Raw genomic sequence first — 20,010 nt, 5'->3', positions numbered from 1 at the left:
TTGTAACGTGTGTACCCTCCTTCCTGGTTGTCCGCCTACCGCTCCGCCCCCCGCCCTCCCTTCCCGCCACAGCCGCTTGTCCCCGCCCCTTTTTCTTCTGTAACCCTCCCCGCTCCCGCCTCCCAGCTGCCCCGCCCACCCGCGCACTTCGCCTTAAATGGCGACCGTGCGAACGCGCAGCGGTCACGCGCAGCGGGCGCGCCGATTGTGCGCCGAAGGCGCGCCAAAGGTAAGCCCGTCTACGCCCGTCTGCGCCTGGACCGCGCCCAGTGCCAGGACCCCTGGCCCCCGAAGAGCCCGACCGACCCGCCTGACGTACTCAGCCGCCACCCTCACCGCTCTCAACACCGGCCGACACCCAGAATGCCACCAAGCCACTCCAAGACGCACCCACGGACCATTCAGCTGCCACGCCTGCAAGTTCTCCTGCATCCGGACCAGCCCCGCACCAGCACCCGCCAAGTCGAACTCCAGCAGCACCCACCTCAAGTGCATCCTCCTCAACACCCGCTCCGTCCACAGACACGCCATCGAACTCTGGAACCTCCTCGACACCACAGCCCCAGACGTTGCCTTCCTCACGGAGACCTGGATGAACGCCTCTTCAGCTCCCGACATCGCCATCGCTATCCCAGAGGGCTACAAGATCGTCCGGAGGGACCGAAACGCCAACCAGATGGGAGGAGGCATCGCCATCATCCACAGGAACACCATCCGCCTCACGACCAGCACCGACAACACCCTGACCAGCGCCGAACACCTGCATTTCCAGATCCACACCAACCCGAACACCACCCTCAGAGGCACCCTGATCTACCGACCCCCTGGACCACGCACGCAATTCAGCGACGACATCGCCGACTTCGTCAGCCCGCATGCCCTCACCTCCGCTGACTACATCCTCCTGGGAGACCTCAACTTCCATCTGGAGAACAACAACGACCACAACACCAGCACCCTGCTCAACAACCTCGCCAATCTTGGACTCAAGCAACTGGTGTCCACCCCCACCCACCTCGCCGGACACACACTCGACGCCGTCTTCTCATCCAGCACAGACATCGACTTCAGCCACGCCACAGAGCTTCAATGGACGGACCACAGCTGCGTCCACTTCACCTTCAAGAGAACAACGACCCACCAACACCAGCAACACACCGCCCGCAGAAGCTGGAACAAGATCACAGCAGACCAGCTCGCCACCTCCCTGAGCCAACACCCTCCTGCCAGCTCAGCGAACCCCAGCCAGGCCGCCGATAACATCACGAAGTGGATCAGCAACTGCGCGGACGAACTCGCCCCGCTGAGGACCCCGCCTAGCAGACCCGGCAGCAAGAAGGCCCCATGGTTCACCGACGAACTCAAGAGCTCCAAGAAGAACTGCCGAGCCCTCGAGAAAGTCTGGAAAAGGGATCCGACACCGGACAACAGGACCTCCTACAAACTTGCCACCCGGAAACACCACCAGCTGATCCGCGCCGCCAAGAGAACAACATTCAAGGACCGGTTGGACAACAACGCACACAACAGCAAGGAACTCTTCAACATCGTGAAAGAGCTTTCCAACCCCAACGCGGGAAACAACGACATCACCCCATCGCAAGACCTCTGCAACTCCCTGGCTTCATACTTCCACAACAAGATCGCGGACATACACAGCAGTTTCAACAACCAACCAACGCACACCACGACCGACCAGCCAGCCCCCCCCACCACCACCCTCCACGCCTGGACCCCGATCAGCACAGAAGACACCATCCGCACGATGAACTCAATCCACTCCGGATCACCAACCGACCCCTGCCCCCACCACATCTTCAACAAGGCCGACGCTGTCATCGCACCCCACCTGCGAGACATCATCAACACATCCTTCGACACCGCCATCTTCCCCGAGAGCTGGAAACACGCCGAACTCAGCGCTCTACTCAAGAAACCAACAGCGGACCCCACCGACCTCAAGAATTACCGCCCCATCTCGCTTCTCCCGTTTCCAGCCAAAGTCATCGAGAAGACCGTCAACAAGCAGATGGCCGCCTTCCTCGAGACGAACGGATCCCTCGACCCCTCACAGTCCGGCTTCCGAGCCAAACACAGCACCGAGACCGCCCTCATCGCCGCCACCGATGACATCCGAGCCCTGATGGACAATGGAGAAACAGCGGCCCTCATCCTCCTAGACCTCTCCGCGGCATTCGACACGGTCTGCCACCGCACCCTAATACGGCGCCTCAGCAACATCGGAATCCAGGACAAGGCGCTGGAATGGATCATCTCCTTCCTCGACGGAAGAACACAGCGAGTCCGCCTACCACCATACAAGTCAGAGGCCTCCGAAGTCATCTGCGGCGTCCCCCAAGGATCATCCCTGAGCCCCACCCTCTTCAACGTCTACATGAGCCCCCTCGCGGCCATCGTACGCAAACACCACCTCAGCATCATCTCCTACGCCGACGACACCCAGCTGATCCTCTCCCTGACCAACAACCCCGCCGCCGCCAGAGCCAACCTACACGAAGGGATGAAAGAGGTAGCCGAGTGGATGACGACCAGCCGCCTGAAACTGAACTCGGACAAGACGGAGGTCCTCATCCTGGGCTCCTCTCCCTCCGCCTGGGACGACTCCTGGTGGCCTCCCGCCCTGGGCACCGCACCCAAACCGACAGACCATGCACGTAACCTGGGCTTCATCCTGGACTCCTCCCTCTCCATGACCAGGCAAGTCAACAGCGTCTCCTCGGCGTGCTTCAACATCCTACGCATGCTACGGAAGATCTTCTGGTGGATCCCCACAGAGACCAGGAAGACCGTCACCCAGGCCCTCGTCACCAGCCGACTGGACTACGGCAACGCCCTCTACGCCGGGACCACCGCCAAGCTCCAGAAGAGACTCCAGCGGATCCAAAACGCCTCAGCCAGACTCATCCTCGACATCCCACGATCCAGCCACATCTCCGGACATCTGAGAGACCTTCACTGGCTCCCCATCAACAAGAGAATCACCTTCCGCCTCCTCACCCACGCACACAAAGCCCTACACGACCAAGGCCCGAGCTACCTCAACAGCCGAGTCAACTTCTACGCTCCCAAACGCCACCTCCGATCAGCCAACCACGCCCTCGCCGCCGTCCCCCGCATCCGAAGAGCAACTACAGGAGGAAGGTCCTTCTCCTACCTGGCCGCCAAGACCTGGAACTCCCTCCCGTCCGACCTGCGCCTGACCCAAGACCACCTCTCCTTCAGGAAGAAGCTGAAGACCTGGCTGTTCGAGCAGTAGCGGCACCCCCCCCCCCCCCCCCCCCCCCAGCGCCTTGAGACCCTACGGGTAGGTAGCGCGCTCTACAAGTGTCACTGATTGATTGATTGATTGATTAAGCGCTACAATACCAATCGGCATGCAGGGCAGGGAGCAGCGTGCGGAGCAAGGAAGCAGGTTTGGGTTAGGACTGAGGTGTGCCCCAGGAAACTCAGAAGGCCCAATGAGAGAGATAAGAGGACAATAACCATACAAAAGCAGTGCCATTATTACTAAGTGAATTAGGATTTGGGTCAAGTAGGGTTGTGTAATACTTATTTACTTTTGTAGGAAAACAGCCCTTTTTAAATGGTTACACCCCACTTTTGCCTGACACCTAATGCAACCTGACTTGATGTGCCCTGGGCCCATGCCAATCAGGCTCCTAGAGGCTGTATTCTTTCCCCAAACTGTACCTTTGTATCCATAATTGGCACCTCCCTGGTCACAGGTACACCCTTGTAAAAGGTACAATGGGTACCAAGAGAACTGTGCCTTAAGGGGCTTCAGCACCCATTATGCCATCCTGAGAGGCCATAAATCTTAACACACGCACTGCCATTGAACGCTACATGATTTGATGCAGAGAAAAGTGAAGAGTCAACTTACACACATCCCTCTGTGCCATGCCTACCACCCACTGCTTTAGGCCTAGGTAAGACACACCTCTAACACGGTGCACTAGCCTCAGGTGATGGTACAGTGGCATGAGCCCTGTATCCCAACATTGTCTAAGTCCATTCTTAGACACTGTAAGTGTAGTAAAGCCATAAACAGTGTATGCTCTGGAAGTTGGTCATTACGAACTCCACAGCTCCATAATGGCTTCACTAAAACCGAGAAGTTTGGTAGCAAGCTTCTCAGCACATTAAACCCACACTGATACCTGTGTGGGATTTAATGTAAAATGCACTCAGAGGGCATCTTAGACATGCCCCCTGAAAAACTACCAGCCCTGTTGAGGTTCCTGAATGGCTGCCGACCATTTGGCACCACCAGACAGATTTCTGGACCCCTGGGAAGGGAGCCTCTGCTCTCTGGGTCCAGAAACAAAGCCCATCCTGGGCAGAGGTGTCATGCCTCCTCCTCCACGATGTGCTGGGTCCACGAAAGGGAAGCTTCAAAGGCATGCCCCGCATTTGTGAACTGTTCCTGCCTTTTTCTGTCCCCAGCAACTGGCTCCCACGGGTTCTGCCTCCCACACGGGAGGTAGAATCAGCAGAAAAACCAAGCTAAGAGGAGAGGTGTGCCCACCTTTGTTAACCCCAACCCTCAGGTGCGGGAGGCGAGGTAAAACATACATTTCAGTCCCTTTCCTTTTGAAGATGAGGGGAGCCAACCAATCAGGAAGAGGCCTCCTCTCGATGGTGGCATAATAGGGGAGGCACCCACCCCAAAGAAGGGACCCATTGGTCCTTATCCGCACACACCTTTTAACGCCACTAACTCTAGTATTTAGGGGCCACCCTGAAACTTGCTTTCTCAGATTCAAGAAAGAAATAAGAAGGACCAAAGAGCTGTGCTGTCCCAGGAAGAAGAGGATACCTACTGCTTTGGGTCCAGCCCTACCGGCCAGTCCATCTGCGACCCGCCTACAGCAATTAACCCAGTGTGTCCAGCAGCCAGCAGCCCCTAGAGCCTAAAGGACCTGCCCTGCACTCACCTCACAGACTCTTTCTCCCGTGAGCATAGGATTTGCTCAACAAAGATTCCAAGACCAGAATCCAGATTCTGGCAATTCTGCACCACTGTGCACGCGACACCCACGTCCCGAGTTTCAGTGGCTTAAAACAATGAAGAGGTCTCCTCAGCGATCCTTACCTGGTTGCTGGTGATCCCCCGGTCGGGTTCAAGCCTCAAGACGACACCTGCAGCCTCAACCTGGCGCAACCGGTTGCTAGAAAGAAAAACCTCATGCCAGAAGTCACACCCTACACCAGACGCCCCATGGCAAATGGTGTCAAGGCATCCCCAAAGATTCCAACTTACCTCTCCGGCCAGTGAGTGCCTTCAGGAAGCCTCCCTGCCGAAGCCTGCAGCAAATTCGCCTAACCGAAGGTCCCTTTGAAGCATTTTTGGTAGACCAAAATACTGAGAATGGAGCACGGGATTTCATGTTTTTATAAACGATGGGAACCAAGAAGGCGGCTGGTAGGGTTAGGGTTGGGAATCATGTTGCTTGAGGATGTAGTGGAGAAGACAAAGAAGATAGTTAAGTGGACTAGAAGACCAGATAGTGAATATGAGATTGGATATAGTGCTGTAAGGAGAGTGGTGGAGTGGTGACTGTAGTTTCAATGTTGTTGAACTTCAGGTGGAATGATGTAACAATGTTGTTGGCATCGAGGTTTTGAATTAGGTCATTCTGATGTAAACCGAATGTATAGTAATGGACAGCTGTTCAATGGGTACTATGTAAGTGAAAGTATTATATCCCTGAAGTACTGAAAATAGACGTAATTGAGAGCTGCAATGAAGACTATCTGGAGCAACTTTTGTTCAGCCTTTTCTCACCTGGTCCTCTGACACAACTTGTGAAGGTAGAGCTAACCTCAATCAATGTTTTCACTATATGTCTCTTAGCCTTATGCTTTGAATGTAAGCCTTTACCCATGTGGCACTGAATATAATGCAGTATTAAAAAAATAAGTACCTAATTGTATTCTTTACGATGTTCATGGGTGTGTGATTTTTACCATCAGTGCAGGAGAGTAGGCATCATTGCTTCGAGAAAGCAGATACCCAGGAATTAAGAGGGGGACTGTAACAGTAAAGGTAGAGAAGATGGTATAAAAGACAGAGAATGGCTCTGAAGGAAAGAAATGTGTAAAGAATTAGGAGCTTGTTTGTATAGCAAGGATGAGCTATGAGGGGCTGGAGATAGGCAATTTTTATTTTTGAGAGAGGAAATTTAGTGCTGAGTTATGGGTTTGATGGTTGTGTACAGATGGAAAAATGAATGAGAGTGTGCTGGACCAAAAATAGCCTTGAACTGGTGGATTTGGTTATGTCTGAGTATGAGGTCCAGAAGACTGGTTTGTGAATAAGTGGGAGAGAAGACAGAAGGAGGGAGGGAGGGAGCAAGAGAGAGAGTGGGGCTAGAGAGAGAAAGCAAGAGAGAGGGAGGGGGAGAGGGAGGGGGAGAGGGAGGGGAGAGAGAAGGTGGGAAAGAGAGAAAGTGAGAGAGGGGACGGAGGGGGGAGAGAGAGAGAGAGAGAGAGAGAGAGATGGAGGGGGAGATGGGGGGGAGAGAGAGAGAGCGAGAGAGAGGGTGGGAGAGAGAGAGAGAGAGTCAGGGGAAGGAGGGAGAGAGAGAAAGGTGCAGAGAGCAAGAAAAGGAAGGTAGGAGAGAGAGAGGGCGAGAGAGAAGGAGGGGGAGAGAGAGAGCAAGAGAGAGGGTGGGGGAAAGAGAGAGAGAGAAAGAGATTAAGGGGGGTTGAAAGAGAGTGAGGGAGGGAGGGAGAAAGAGAAAGAGAGAGAGAGATAGAGAGAGAGAGAGAGAGAGAGAGAGAGAGAGAGAGAGAGAGAGAGAGAGATAACTTTTCTGTTTCACCAACGAGCCTAAAAGGGAGGAGGAGCTTTTTTGGCCAAAGCCAACAAATGGTTTGATTCAGAAGATAGATTACCACAATTGTTGTTTTGAAGGGTGCATTGACTACTAACTGTTCGACAGAGTAGAATTAGTAAAAGTAAATCAGTATTGTGGGACTGGAGAGGTGGATGGCCTTGAATATAGGCAAAAAGGACAGGTTATGGATGAAGAAGAGACAATCAAGAAAGTTCTCCGTATGGAAGGCAGGTGTGAGAAAGCATGAGGAAGGAGAAGCAGTGCATGGCGGCTTTAGATGTGAGGTGCTGGAGGGTGGATAGGCAACACAGCTGTAGACTGTGTGGGTGGGAGTGTGCAGGAGGTGATATAATGGTGGATGCTGGAGAAACTCGAGAAAGAACAATCTACATGAGGAGACTGAAGAAAGCAGAAATTGTGTGGAGTTAGAAGAAGGGAGATACAATGCAGTGGAGTTGTGAGTGTGGGAACCTGGATATAGAAAAGGACATGCAGAGACAATGGGGCAAGAAGAGGCCTTGACTGAAGGCTTGTTTGTAAGGGTGCCTGGAGTGAGAAAAAGTGGAGACACTAAATATATAATGCACAATTTATCAATGGAATCTGAATGGGTCTAGCATTTAAGTTCATTAGCTTTGTATTTTTTTTAGAATCTGGATTTAGCATTGTCCCATGTGTCATATAAAAGAGGAAAATTACATTAAATTCAAGTAGATGAATGCCAATACTATCATTCAAACATAATAATACATTACTGATTTTTCACATACCTATTGTTCACCAAGCAACACTAAACGTGAAATACTCACTGGAAGTTTGTACTGATAATCGTTGTTAATAACATCTTCAATGAAAGGATGACGTACAAGTCGCTTGAAAGGGATAGGTCCCTGATCAACTGACCCCAGTTCAAGGAAGATATTCGGTAATTGCTGCAAGACAAGAAACATTGTGTCACATTGCTTAATTAAGAAATGTATTGTTCTGTAAAATACACAACTATGTTTAGGCACAGAACTCTAGACCCTGTCCCATTCCTCATATTAAAATGACCCTGACAGTGTTAGTAACTGAGGGCCAGATTTAAGAAGGTTATTACCTGTCGGTAACGGCCGAAATCGACCGTTACCGGCCGGTAATAGGCTGTTCCTATGTAGGTATTAAATGTACCGATTCGGTAAATAACGAACCAGTATTTACCGATTCGGTATTTACCGAATCCTCATTTACCGATTCGGTATTTACCGAATCAGTAAATGACATGTAGGAAGCACTTCAAAGAGTGCTTCTGTGCTTTAAGGATTCCTTATTTGGGTAAATATCGAATACCACTGTAAATGCAAATGTGTGCATTTACACCTCTGGGAGATAGGCTGAGGCACATATGTGTTGAGGTTTAAAAAGGTAGGTGGGCAGGCCGAAAAAGAAAAAAGGTAGCACAAAGCTACAAAAAAGCATCATTATTGAGATTTGAAATGGGTATGCTGGAGGAGAAATTATAGATCTGCTTCCCTTTCAAGAAAAAGGTTGCATTGGGGAGCAAATCACTTATTTAAAGCGGTGAGGTTACCTGTTATGTAAATGACTGAAAAAGGCCGTATGATATCAGCACTGCTTCCTACACCATCATAAATCAGAAGGAAACTTCTTTACCCACACGTTTTGAAAATCGACTTACGACCGTCACTTACTGAGTTGTCGGCGTTGTGATGCTGGAGCTGCCTGGACTGTCTGTGCTTGACCCCCAGACGGATCGACTGATGACTGACGGCCCTGCTTGTGGCTCCTGTTGTTGCCGCTGCCTCCATTCCTGTGGTCGCTTGCCACTATGTCCGTTGTGGACACCTCCACAGAGCTGGTGCATTGATTGGGAATGCTCTCGCTACCGATCTGATGAATCTTCGCTCTTATGCCTTCGCCGCTCCTGTCTGGAGGAGCTCCCTGGGGTTGCCGTGTCGTGGTGCCTCTGCTGGGATTTCACTGCCTTCCACTCCGGTGAGGCTGCGCTGCTTCTGCCACCACCGCTCCTCTTGGCTCGGTGCCGCCCAGCTCCCGAGGCTCCCGAGGTCCTGTCACGGTTGTCCTCCGCCTCAGCGCACTGGTGCCCAATCATTGCACACAGCAGCCGACGCTGCCCTGGGTTTAGGTGGCCATCTCGTTGCCCGCCGCCTGTCTCCTTCTGCCCGCACACACGGCTATGAGGCTTCAGCTCACTCTCGCCGGACCTCTGTTGTGGAGTCTCCGCGCTATCCCTTGAGCGATACAGGGCTGTTACATCTGCCGCCCGTCTGAGAGGAGCTCTCGGGCACTTGCTGTCTCGGACCATCGTGTGCTCTTTGCTGGGTACACTCCCGCCCCCCTCATCCTAGCACATCCACATAAGGAAACCGGAGACCGAGTCGTCCACCGCCTCGCCCACCGCATTTTCTCAGGCTCTCCCACTGTTCTCTTGGTCTGGAGCTCCGATCTGGCTGAGTGCATGGGAGACCAGTATATTTCTCGTACTCTGTTGTTGATACACCCCTGCCCAGTGATTTTGTGCATCTTTCCTTGACGCTTTTTTGTTTCCTATTCTTTTTGGGACCCTTCTCTCTTTGTTTTGCGCTCCCCTTTTGTTTGTTTTCTTGGCCATCCGTACTTTCTATTTGGCATCCATGTTATCATTTTTTGCAGTCCCCTTGCCTTGCTGCTAATTGCACCTCTACTAATTCGACGACCATCTTTGAAAGGTAGCCCTGATCACAATTTTACATCTGTTAACTCCTGCCCACTGTATCTTTATTGTCTTTTTATAAACTTTGTTATATCCACCTACTCCCATATCTCTTATTTTCTCTCCTTGCCACCTTTCTACTTGTTTATCTTTCGTCCTTCGCTTCCTTCTACTCCTCATAATTGATACTCCATTCTACTTTACCTTCCAACTTTACCCACCCTCTTTACCAACTTTCACCACTGTTTACCACACTTTATCCCTACCCCCTCCCTTACAGACCTATGTCCTATCCCCTATAATTCATAACACCTTATATGTACTTTATTCATTTTGTTTGGATATGTTATTTTATTGCTGTGTTTATTCTTACTTATTTTGAACCCAATGATACTCTATTCTACTCTACCCTCTAATTATCCATTCCACCTCCCAATGATACCAGACCTCTTTAACAACTTTCATCTCTGTATACCACATTTTATCCCTACCCCCTCCTTAACCACCTTTTGACCTATCCCCTACATCTTATAATGCCATGATATGAACTTTATTAACTTTGAGTTCAGATATTTTATTTTATTGCTGTGCTTATTTAATCTTGCTTTATATGCTCATTTATTTTTAGCTCTTTAAATCCTGGACTGTTCACTTTGTTATGTGCTTCTTTTATTATGTAATTCGTTTGATGTATATTTTGTTTATTTTATTTTATGTATATCTTTTTATAGTTGCCTGCTCCTCCTCATTTAAAGCTTATGCTTTGTTCACCCTCATTCACTATCATTGTAACTTCTGCAAGCTGAATGTAACCTTTTCCCCACTCACTTTGATCTGTCTTTTATTTGTCGCCCCATCACCTACTGTTCTATCTTCAACTTCCCATAAGCTTCTCTCTGTTTTAATCTGCTCTGACTATACCTAACCTGACTCCTACTTCCCCCCTATTTCCTCCTCCTATCTTCACTCCAAGGCGTATTACGCTCTACCTTGTCCTGCATCTTCATTCTCTCCCTATTCTCTGAATCATGCCCCCCCTCAATCTCTCCCCCGACCTCAAACTCACCCATCTCCAAACTCAGCCCTAATTCTTGGTCCATCCTCTACCCCACCCATCTCTCCAAACATGGCAAAAAAAACTTCAAGCACAAACTTCTCTGTCTCCACCCAGAAACCCTACTTGCTGATCATCAAAACAGCCTCAACTCCTCTCTTATCACTAACTTCACCTTCTTCACCAAACGCCCATCTAAATGGAAAAGCCTATTTCTTAAGCACCTCCCTATCTCGAATTCACGCAACATCTCATACGGCCTGAAACTCTCCACCTCACCTTCTGCCTCCTTTCCGGGTGAAATAGATATCTCCATTTTCAAATCCGGAACCATTCTCATCCAAGCGTCCGAAAACAACCTTGATATATTTGAACAACACTTTAGCGCTACATCCCGATCGCTCACACAATCATTAAACCCTGTCCTCCCACCCCCTCAATCTCCTGATACACCACCCCCCAACATATGCCCTGCCCCCTCATCTCGTCCCTCTGAATTACCCCAAGCTTTATTACCCTCTTTTACCTCCATTTCTCCTACCCCCCTATTGACTCTTCCTGACTTACCCTCCTCCTCTCCTACTTCCAACTCTTCCACCCTTTCCCAACCACAATTGACCTCCCTAGCCTCCCTCACTAGTACAATTACTGAATCCCCTCACCCCACCCTGGCTTTATCCCCCCTCACGATCTCCTCCTCCCCCTCTTCAAGCAATCCATCTGAGTATACCCAATCTCTACTGACCTCCCTCGCCCTCATTATTATAACCTGTTATGACTCCCTTATCTCCCAGCCTCCTAGCAGACCTGCCTCCCTTCCATCTGCCTCCACCAATGATCCCTTCCTCTCCTCTCATGAATCCTCCACACTGCATAATTCCCCTGTCACCCTCATGCCTACTCTTGCCTCCCCTCTAACCCTGAACACTCTACACTCTACCATACACTCCTCTCCTTTCGATCTGCTCTACAACATTCCTACACCTTCCTCCACTCCATTCAACCCCTCAATGTTACCTCCAGCCCACCCCAATTACCCCCTGATCCCCCCAGATTCCAATAATACTCTCTCTTCTATGTCCATCCCTTCCCCAGACGCCCACATCACTTCTCCCTCTACCACTCACCCCATGACATCCCCCTTTCCAATTATACCATCTCCCCTATGCTCCTCCCTCCCCTTGACTCCCACATCACTTCTCCCTCTTGCACCTACCCCCTGATATCCCCCTTTTCCAATAACACACTCTCTGTTACGCACCTCCCTCCCCCTCCATCGGACTCACTTTGTCCCTTCCCACCACGCTCATGCATCTCGCAAACTCCCTTAACATCTCCCACACTTCCTCAAACCATACCCCACTCCCACACCCCCTGGCTATCTTCAATAACCCACACTCTACCAGTTACACCAATATTCATGCCCCTACATCACTTCCTCCAATCTGTCAGCCCAAAGTGATTGCCACTCCAACATCTTATTTCTACACACACCAACTCTCCAAAATTTACCTTCCCCCACATTATAATTCCACCCTCCTCCCCCCTCCTGGTTTCCCCCCCTGTACCCCTCACTCTATCCCCCCTCGAGACAACCCTAACTCAACCAACTACCCAATTAATACTGATCCTCCGCATTCAATCCACACACTATCACCCCTTAACATTGAACTTCTCCTTTCGTCCCTCGTTTTAGAACTCTCCTCACTCAGAAGCAATATCTCACGCTTTACCAAAGCCATCTCCTCAACTCACACCCACTTTCCGTTCCCCTCACAATACTCCCTATCGTCGCACATCAACACCAATCTCAACCCATCAATTCACCGCCCACCAAACGATATCACCAACATCAACACTCCTCCCCTTACTAATAACTTCACAACAAGTTCAATACCCGCTCAACTGTCCTCAATCGTCCCACCCTACAATGCCAACACGCCCTCCCGACCCTCAACTTGATACTTGCCCAATAACCCCAGAATTTAATCCCTCCATAAACTTACCCGTCTCTCCCTGTCCATCCTCATCAATCATCCCCCCTACTCATCAGTCTACTATCCCAGTTCTCCTAGGAACAAACAGACTCCCCCCTCTCCCAACATCCCCTAGACCTCCCCAACAACTGAGACCTCCACCCCCTGTCCCACCACCCAACGACCTCACCCCTCTCCCCTCAATTGCATGTTGATCAACTGCCGATCCGCCTCCTGCCACGCCACTGAGATTGCGGAAACCATTCTCAGTGAAAACATTGACATCGCATTCCTAACTGAAACCTGGCTCACCGCCCACTCCACTCCTATCCTCGACTTGCTTATTCCCCCAGGTTATTCTATCATCAAGAAAGATAGAATCGAACAAACAGGAGGAGGCCTTGGACTAATTTTTAAATCTGAACTTAACATATCTCCTGTACATTTATAAGACCCTTCATCCTTTGAATACCTTTGCGCAGATCTCTTCATTCACGACTCCCCCACCATTCGGCTGCACACTATCTACCACTCCCTGGAAATTGTTCCTCCTTTACTGATGAGATGTCTGATTTTATTATCCAAGCATCTTTCTCTCACTCTAAGAATATCTTCCTTGGTGACTACAACATCCACTGGAACATAAAGGATGACCCTGCTGTCATCCTATTTAAAGATGCCATGGACATCACCAACATGACCCAACTCTGCCATTCCCCCACTCACAACAAAGGTTACATCCTCAATGCTATCATAATTAGCAACGATCTGGCCTCCCTCTCTAACATACTTCCTGTAGACTGGTCTGATCACTACCTTATCCTCTTCACCATGAATAGATCCATCAACCGCCCGCCCCCATTAACACCCTACCTAAGAAACCTACACGAAACCTTCACCTTATTCCTCCTGGTAAACTGGAATCCACAATTAAAACCTGCTTACTTCTCCCCCTCTCTCTGACAGCACCAATGACTTAACCAACCATTATAATAACTCTATTCTTGAAGCCCTTGATCTAATTGCTCCAATTAAACTCAAACAACAAAAAAACAACCCTCCCAAGTCTTGGTTCAACTCTGAACTCAACAATAAAAGACGGTCCCTCAGACAATCTGAACGTGTTTGGAGGAATCATCCCACCGCAAATAATCTGGTTCTCCTCAGAACTACTAGAGCCTAATACAAAAACACATCTTCAACGAAAAAGCCTCCTTTCTCCTGTCACAACTCGACCAGGCTAAAAACCGACCTAGAGAACTCTTTAACATTGTTAAAAAACAAACCTCCACTTGCCCTTCCTAAAATATTAGCCTCTTTTGACAAATGCGAAGAAATTATTAGCTTCTTTATGAATAAAGTCAATAAAATCGAACTACCCTTCTCTTCCCTCCCCCTCTCACTACAACCTCCCTTCATCCAACACACCCTCCCTACCACTCCTGATTCACTCTCCTCCACTCTGTCCTCACCTCTCGATCCATCTCTAACCCTCCCCGCTCTCGCTCAACCAGACCCCATTCCTAATAGCTTCATAACTAAAAACAATGCTTCATGGAGCGAATTTTGTCCAGTCTCAGAGTCCTCGATCATCAATATCATTACCAAACTCAAACCTTCCTCCCATTCCAAAGATCCTCTTCCCGCCCACTTGGTCCAAGATCTCAAATTTACCATCGCCCCTATATGGACTAATATCATCAAATCCTCCCTGTCCACTGGTTGTGTCCCGGCCTCCCTCCAGCTTGGTCAAATCTCTCCCATCTTTAAAAACACCTCTGCCGACCCTAATGACCTTAGCAACCTACGCCCTATCTCTAACCTTACCTTCCTCTCTAAAGCCCTGGAAAAATGTGTCCTATCACAATTAGAGAACCACATCCTCGCCTTCAACCTCCTTGATGTTTTCCAATCAGGATTTAGAAAAGGATGTAGTACTGAAACTGCTATGTTAAATATTACAGTTGACATTCATCGCTCCCTTGACAAAGGTGAATCCTCACTACTAATCCTCCTTGACCTCTCGTCGGCATTTGACACTGTCCACCATCCCACCCTTCTCAACATTCTCAAAGATCGATTTGGCTTGGAAGGCACTGTACACAAATGGTTCTCCTCATTCCTCCTAAACAGATCTCAGCAAATCAAGCTTAGCCACTTCCTCTCTAAACCCCAACTGTGGTCTTTCGGTGTCCCTCAAGGATCCATCCTATCCCCAACCCTTTTCAATCTTTTCATGGAACCACTCACCTTCATTCTCAAACAAGCTAAAATAAGTTACCACCTCTATGCCGACGATACCCAACTATACTACAAGATCAAATCTCACAAAGACATTCTTCACCTTAACGACACCTTCACTAGAGTTCAAGCCTGGTTCCATCTCAACCATCTCAAACTGAACCCAAAAAAACTGAAATCATCCTTTTCACCCCCAAAAACAATACCCTTCCCATCCAACTCTTGGTCGAGCATATCAAAGGTCCTAATTGCTCCCTCTCCACTTCTAATTCTGTTACATCCCTAGGCATCAGCATCGACCAGAATCTTAATCTCATCCCCCACAATAAAAATGCAGCCAAAGGTGCTCTTTTCACCCTTCAACACCTCAAAAAAATTAAACCTTTCATTCCAGCGGATCATTTCAAAATCGTTGTCCAATCACTTGTCCTTTCCAGGATTGACTATGGTAACGCCACACTTTCCGGTTCCCTAAAACCCACCTTGCACCGATTAAATCTGTTCTCAATCTAGCGGCTCGACTTATCTCCGACTGTAAAAGATTTGACCACATATCCCCCGTCCTCAAAAACTCAATTTATTTATTTATTTTGCATCTTGTACCGCGCAAACTAAAACCCGAAGGTGTCAAGGCGCCTAACAAAAAGATCAAAAATGCGGGCAGTCTTGCACTTACATGTACGCTTGAACAAAGAGGCGTGTTTTAAGGGCTGCTCTGAAGGTTTGGAGGGAGGGGAGGGACCTAAGTTCTAATGGAAGATCGTTCCCCCATTTAGGGGCCAAGAGGGAAAAAGCCTTACCACCCCATCTGGCTTTCTGAGTACGGGGGATGTGGAGGAACGAGTGGTTGGAGGAGCTGAGGCTCCTGCCAGGGTTGTAATATGTCAGGATGGCTCTGATCCCTGTGGGGGTGCTTTTGGCCAAGGCTTTATAGACCATACACATGGATTTGAAAACAATCCGCTCCTTAATCGGAAGCCAATGCAGCTGCTTCCTGGCCAGCGTGGCCGAAGAGCGACGAGGAAGATCGAGGACGAATATAGCTGCCGCATTCTGGACTACCTGCAAGCGCTGCATCTGACTCTTATTCAGTCCAGCATACAGCGCATTGCAGTAGTCCAGACGCGATCCCAAAAGGGCGACAGCAAGTTGTCTTCTTGCCGGCTGGGAAAGGTAGTTCCTTATTTTCCTGAGAACATGAATTATGCTCCAACAGGTCGATACCGTCCTGTTGACTTGCTGGCGCATGTCCAGGGTAGGGTCGATCATTACCCCAAGATTTTTAGCCGAAGAGGTAGGTTTGGGGCACAGACCGAGCGAGTCAGGCCACCACTCCACAGACCAGATATCTTCCCTTCCGCCGAACACCATCACCTCGGTCTTCTCCCCATTCAATTTGAGTGAATTGTATATCATCCACTGGCCGACGGCCTCCATACAGGATCTAAATCTGGAGGCGGTCAGCTCAATTGACTGGGAGAGGGACACGAGGATCTGCGTGTCATCCGCGTAGGAGACTACCTCCATCCCAAAAGATCTAATAAGTCTGGCAAGGGGGGTCACATAGATGTTAAAAAGGGTGGGACTAAGCGCCGACCCTTGAGGGACCCCACATTGCACAGACAGGGATGGAGATAGAAATCTTCCCAACATTACCCTCTGCTCCCTATGATCGAGAAAGGAGGAGAGCAGACCCAAGGCTGCCCCCCGGACCCCAATCTCACCCAGTCGAGATGTTAAGACCTGGGGAGATAGGGTATCGAAGGCAGCTGTGAGATCCAGAAGGATCAGGAGGGATGTCCGGCCCTCATCCACACTCATGCGGATGGAGTCGAGAACCAGGGTGAGGGCAGACTCGGTGCTATGTTCCCTCCTGAAACCATGCTGGGAAGGGTCGAGGCAGCCTGAATTCTCCACAAAGGCAGCTAGATGCTCGTTAAGATGGGACTCGAGCATCTTTGCAGGGGCCGGAAGCAGTGAGATGGGGCGAAAGTTTTTTAAAACCCCAGGATCTAGGGAGGGTTTCTTAAGAAGGGGTTTGACCACAGCATTTTTCCACTGCTGTGGAAAGACACCCTCCCTGATGGCCCCATTCATGATCTCAAGTAGGGGGGGTAGAAGTGATCCCCTGCACTGCTTCAAGATCTTAAGAGGGCAAGCATCTAGTGGAGACCCTGACTTGGTTTTATCAAGCCGCTTGTCGAGATCTTGTAGGGAGAGCGGGGGGAAGGATTCCAGATAGCCGGCCAAGGGAGGCTCAGCCGATGGAACATCCGGGACTACAGTAACTGATGGCTCCGCCGTAGAAAGCCTCTGAGACTCCAGGGCAGTGTAGATGTCCGCTATTTTGGACTGGAAGAAGCGAGCGATGTCATTGCAGAGCTCCTGAGATGGAACAACTGGATCGGGGACCTGGAGAGATGTGAGAGAGTCCACGATCCTGAAGAGCTCTTTGGGAGATGAAAGAGAGGAAGTCAGGGCCACAAAGTAGTCTTGCTTGGTCCTGATAACTTCCGATTTATATCTCTTGAGCAGGGTTTTATGAGCTTCCCTGTCTTTGAGATCCCAACTGGCCTGCCATCGACGCTCCTGTCTCCTTACTTCCTACCTAAGGAGTCTGAGTTGTTCAGAGAACCAAGGGGCTGATGGTCTTTTCCTTGCTGAATAGCAGGACCGAGCTGGCGCCAGTTCGTCCAAGGCCTCTTTAAGAATGTTATCGCAATGCGGCACCGCTGAGGAGGGATCCATCTCCCAAATAGAAGACAGACTAGAAATCCAAGGGTCAAAAGAGTGTTCACCGATGTTTTTAAAGTTCCTGCGTACTTCAAAGGTACTCGGGACTTTCATGACACTTTCCTGACTAGGGAAGGCCACTTTGAAAGGCACGGCCAAGTGGTCTGACCAGGAGAGGGAGAAAGGAACCATAACTGAGAGTCTCTGGTCATTAGAGAAAATACCATCGAGCGTATGACCAGCTCGGTGGGTGGGTCCTTTCACCAGTTGAGTGAATCCACATGCTGTCAGAGCTTCCAGCAACGCGGAGGTGTCATGTGATTCCAATAATTCTAAATGAAAATTAAAATCACCCAGAATAGTCAGATTCTCCCGACCAAAGTAGGGCTCCAAGAGCTGAAGCAGTTTTAGACTAAAGTCTGCTCTGGGACCGGGCGGACGATAGACCAAAATCCCATTAAATGGAGAAATATGGGAATCATGTAATGAGAAATAGGCCACCTGAATAGCATCCTTGGGGTCAGATAGAAGCGTGGTATGACATTGAAAGTTGTCCCTATGCAGGATGGCTAAGCCGCCACCGACCCGGCCGACTCTATCCTGCCGAGTCAGACAGTACCCATCCGGGTGACGTAAATAATTAATTTACTCTCTTAATTTCTATGCAGGTAAGTACTTAATCAATAATAACTCAATCAAAATGAAGGAAAACAGAGTCCGTGGTGTAAGAGTTTCTAAGGGTTTTATTCCTCATAAAGGAATCAGGATATCATGTTCTGACCACCACACGGGGTGTCAGAAGGGATAGAGCGCTACATTTTATTAACAGTACATAGCTTATATACTTATTTCATTCCATAAGTAACAGTGCAAGAGGCGTAACAGCTGAGAGAAGACAAGATAACAATATACACGTGGCACATGTACGTAATCAAGAGGCGTGAACTAGAGGTGTGTTCTGGAAACGTCACTGATAGGTGACACAAGTGGGTGGCACCAAGGGGTGGTGCTAACAGAATGTTGCAATGTCAGCAGAAATCGGAAGCTTGGATGCGCGCGCAGCTGCATGACGTGTAACTGGAGGGGTGCAGGGGACTTGACATTTACACTGACGGAAAGAGACAGAAGTCTGGCATGTCAGATCAACTTGTGCTTCTATCATATCTGATATCTGATGTTTAGGAACTAAGCTATCTGGGCAGAAAGGTCTCTAGAGCAGAAGCTAGTCTATACTTGCTGTGAGTGCGTGTATAAGCGCCTGGGTGTCTGTATGAGAAGCGTGGGGCAAGGGGCCTTCCAGGAAAGCATGGCAACAGAGGCTATGAATTACTTGCATAGAGACAGGTCGGCCCTTTAGCCCTGTAGCTGAGGAAGGATGTTTACTGAAGCTAGCAGGAAGGAATGTATTTTCGGGGAGGGAAACAGATAACTCGAAGAGTATAGTCAATCTTGGCAGGCAGCAGGCTGAGCTGAGCACGGAGGGCCGCGCTAGAAGTAAGTCAGAGTTCACGGATACGGGGGCTGCCTGGGCAGAGATTTCTCGGAGTCAGAAGCCAGAAAAGAGGTTCGGTGGCAGAGATTCAGGGCCTACTTCAGCCAGGGCTAAAAACGTAGGAGTACACTACAAAAAGACGTTGGCATAGCATACTTAGGAACGGACCATCCAACCCATTCATGGTGGGTCTGAAAGAGGACAAGTTGACGGTGGACGCAAATGTATTTGCGTCTTCATAGCTGGTACAGGAGGGAAGTTACATGCACTTTAACTCGTACATGGAGTCGGTGGGGTACGCGCTAGGGAACATAACTTGACCATAAAATTTATATTACCTCATTCCCTCCTTGTTCCCTACGGACCCTTCATGATATATCGATCCTCATGAATCGATCAGTCTGTTCTTGTAACATTATATGTTCATCTTTCTTTCTTTGACTGTTTGAGAGACAACTGGAATGTTCAATGCACGATGTGGCACACAGTCCACAAATCGCTGGCCCACACTGCAGGCACAGGCAGCAGCTGAATACTATAACAAGGCCAATGCCTAGGAAGGATAAGATCTTCCATCCCCAAGCTGTTAACGTAGTCCAGAACCAACCGGACCAAGTCCAGGTGCCTGGATTCTGATGTATCTGATTTGCAATTTTATGCAGACGGGTAATAGCTTGATAGACAGATGGTGCATTTTGTGGAATGAAAACACAGCAACTTGACCCGATGACCTTACAGGCTCCACCTCTATCTGCCAAGATGACGTCAATTACAAGACGATTTTGAAGGACAACAACCCGCATAGCAGATTGCTCCTCTGTTAAGTTACCTAAGGCGGAGGCAGTTTCATGTACTACTGCTTCAAGTGTTCTAGTTAATCTGCGTATCAATTTACTGTTTTGGACAGGTCCTAGGAAGAAAAAGAATCCTTTATTGAA

General features: G+C 49.4%; 1 protein-coding gene across 1 annotated transcript in view; it reads right to left on the bottom strand.

The window, feature by feature from the left end:
* The window catches only part of SPEF2 (sperm flagellar and cilia associated 2), a 1,087,451-nt gene that overhangs the window by 39,369 nt on the left and 1,028,072 nt on the right, over window positions 1-20,010 (bottom strand). The window contains exon 34 of the mRNA XM_086960525.1: window positions 7,673-7,795. Coding sequence (XP_086816651.1) covers window positions 7,673-7,795 — 123 coding nt within the window. The remainder of the gene's footprint in view (window positions 1-7,672; window positions 7,796-20,010) is intronic.

The sequence above is a fragment of the Lissotriton vulgaris genome, chromosome 3_1 (genome assembly GCF_964263255.1).
Source record: "Lissotriton vulgaris chromosome 3_1, aLisVul1.2, whole genome shotgun sequence".
Classification (NCBI taxonomy): Eukaryota; Metazoa; Chordata; class Amphibia; order Caudata; family Salamandridae; genus Lissotriton; species Lissotriton vulgaris.
This window is presented reverse-complemented; position numbering and strand designations above follow the sequence as displayed.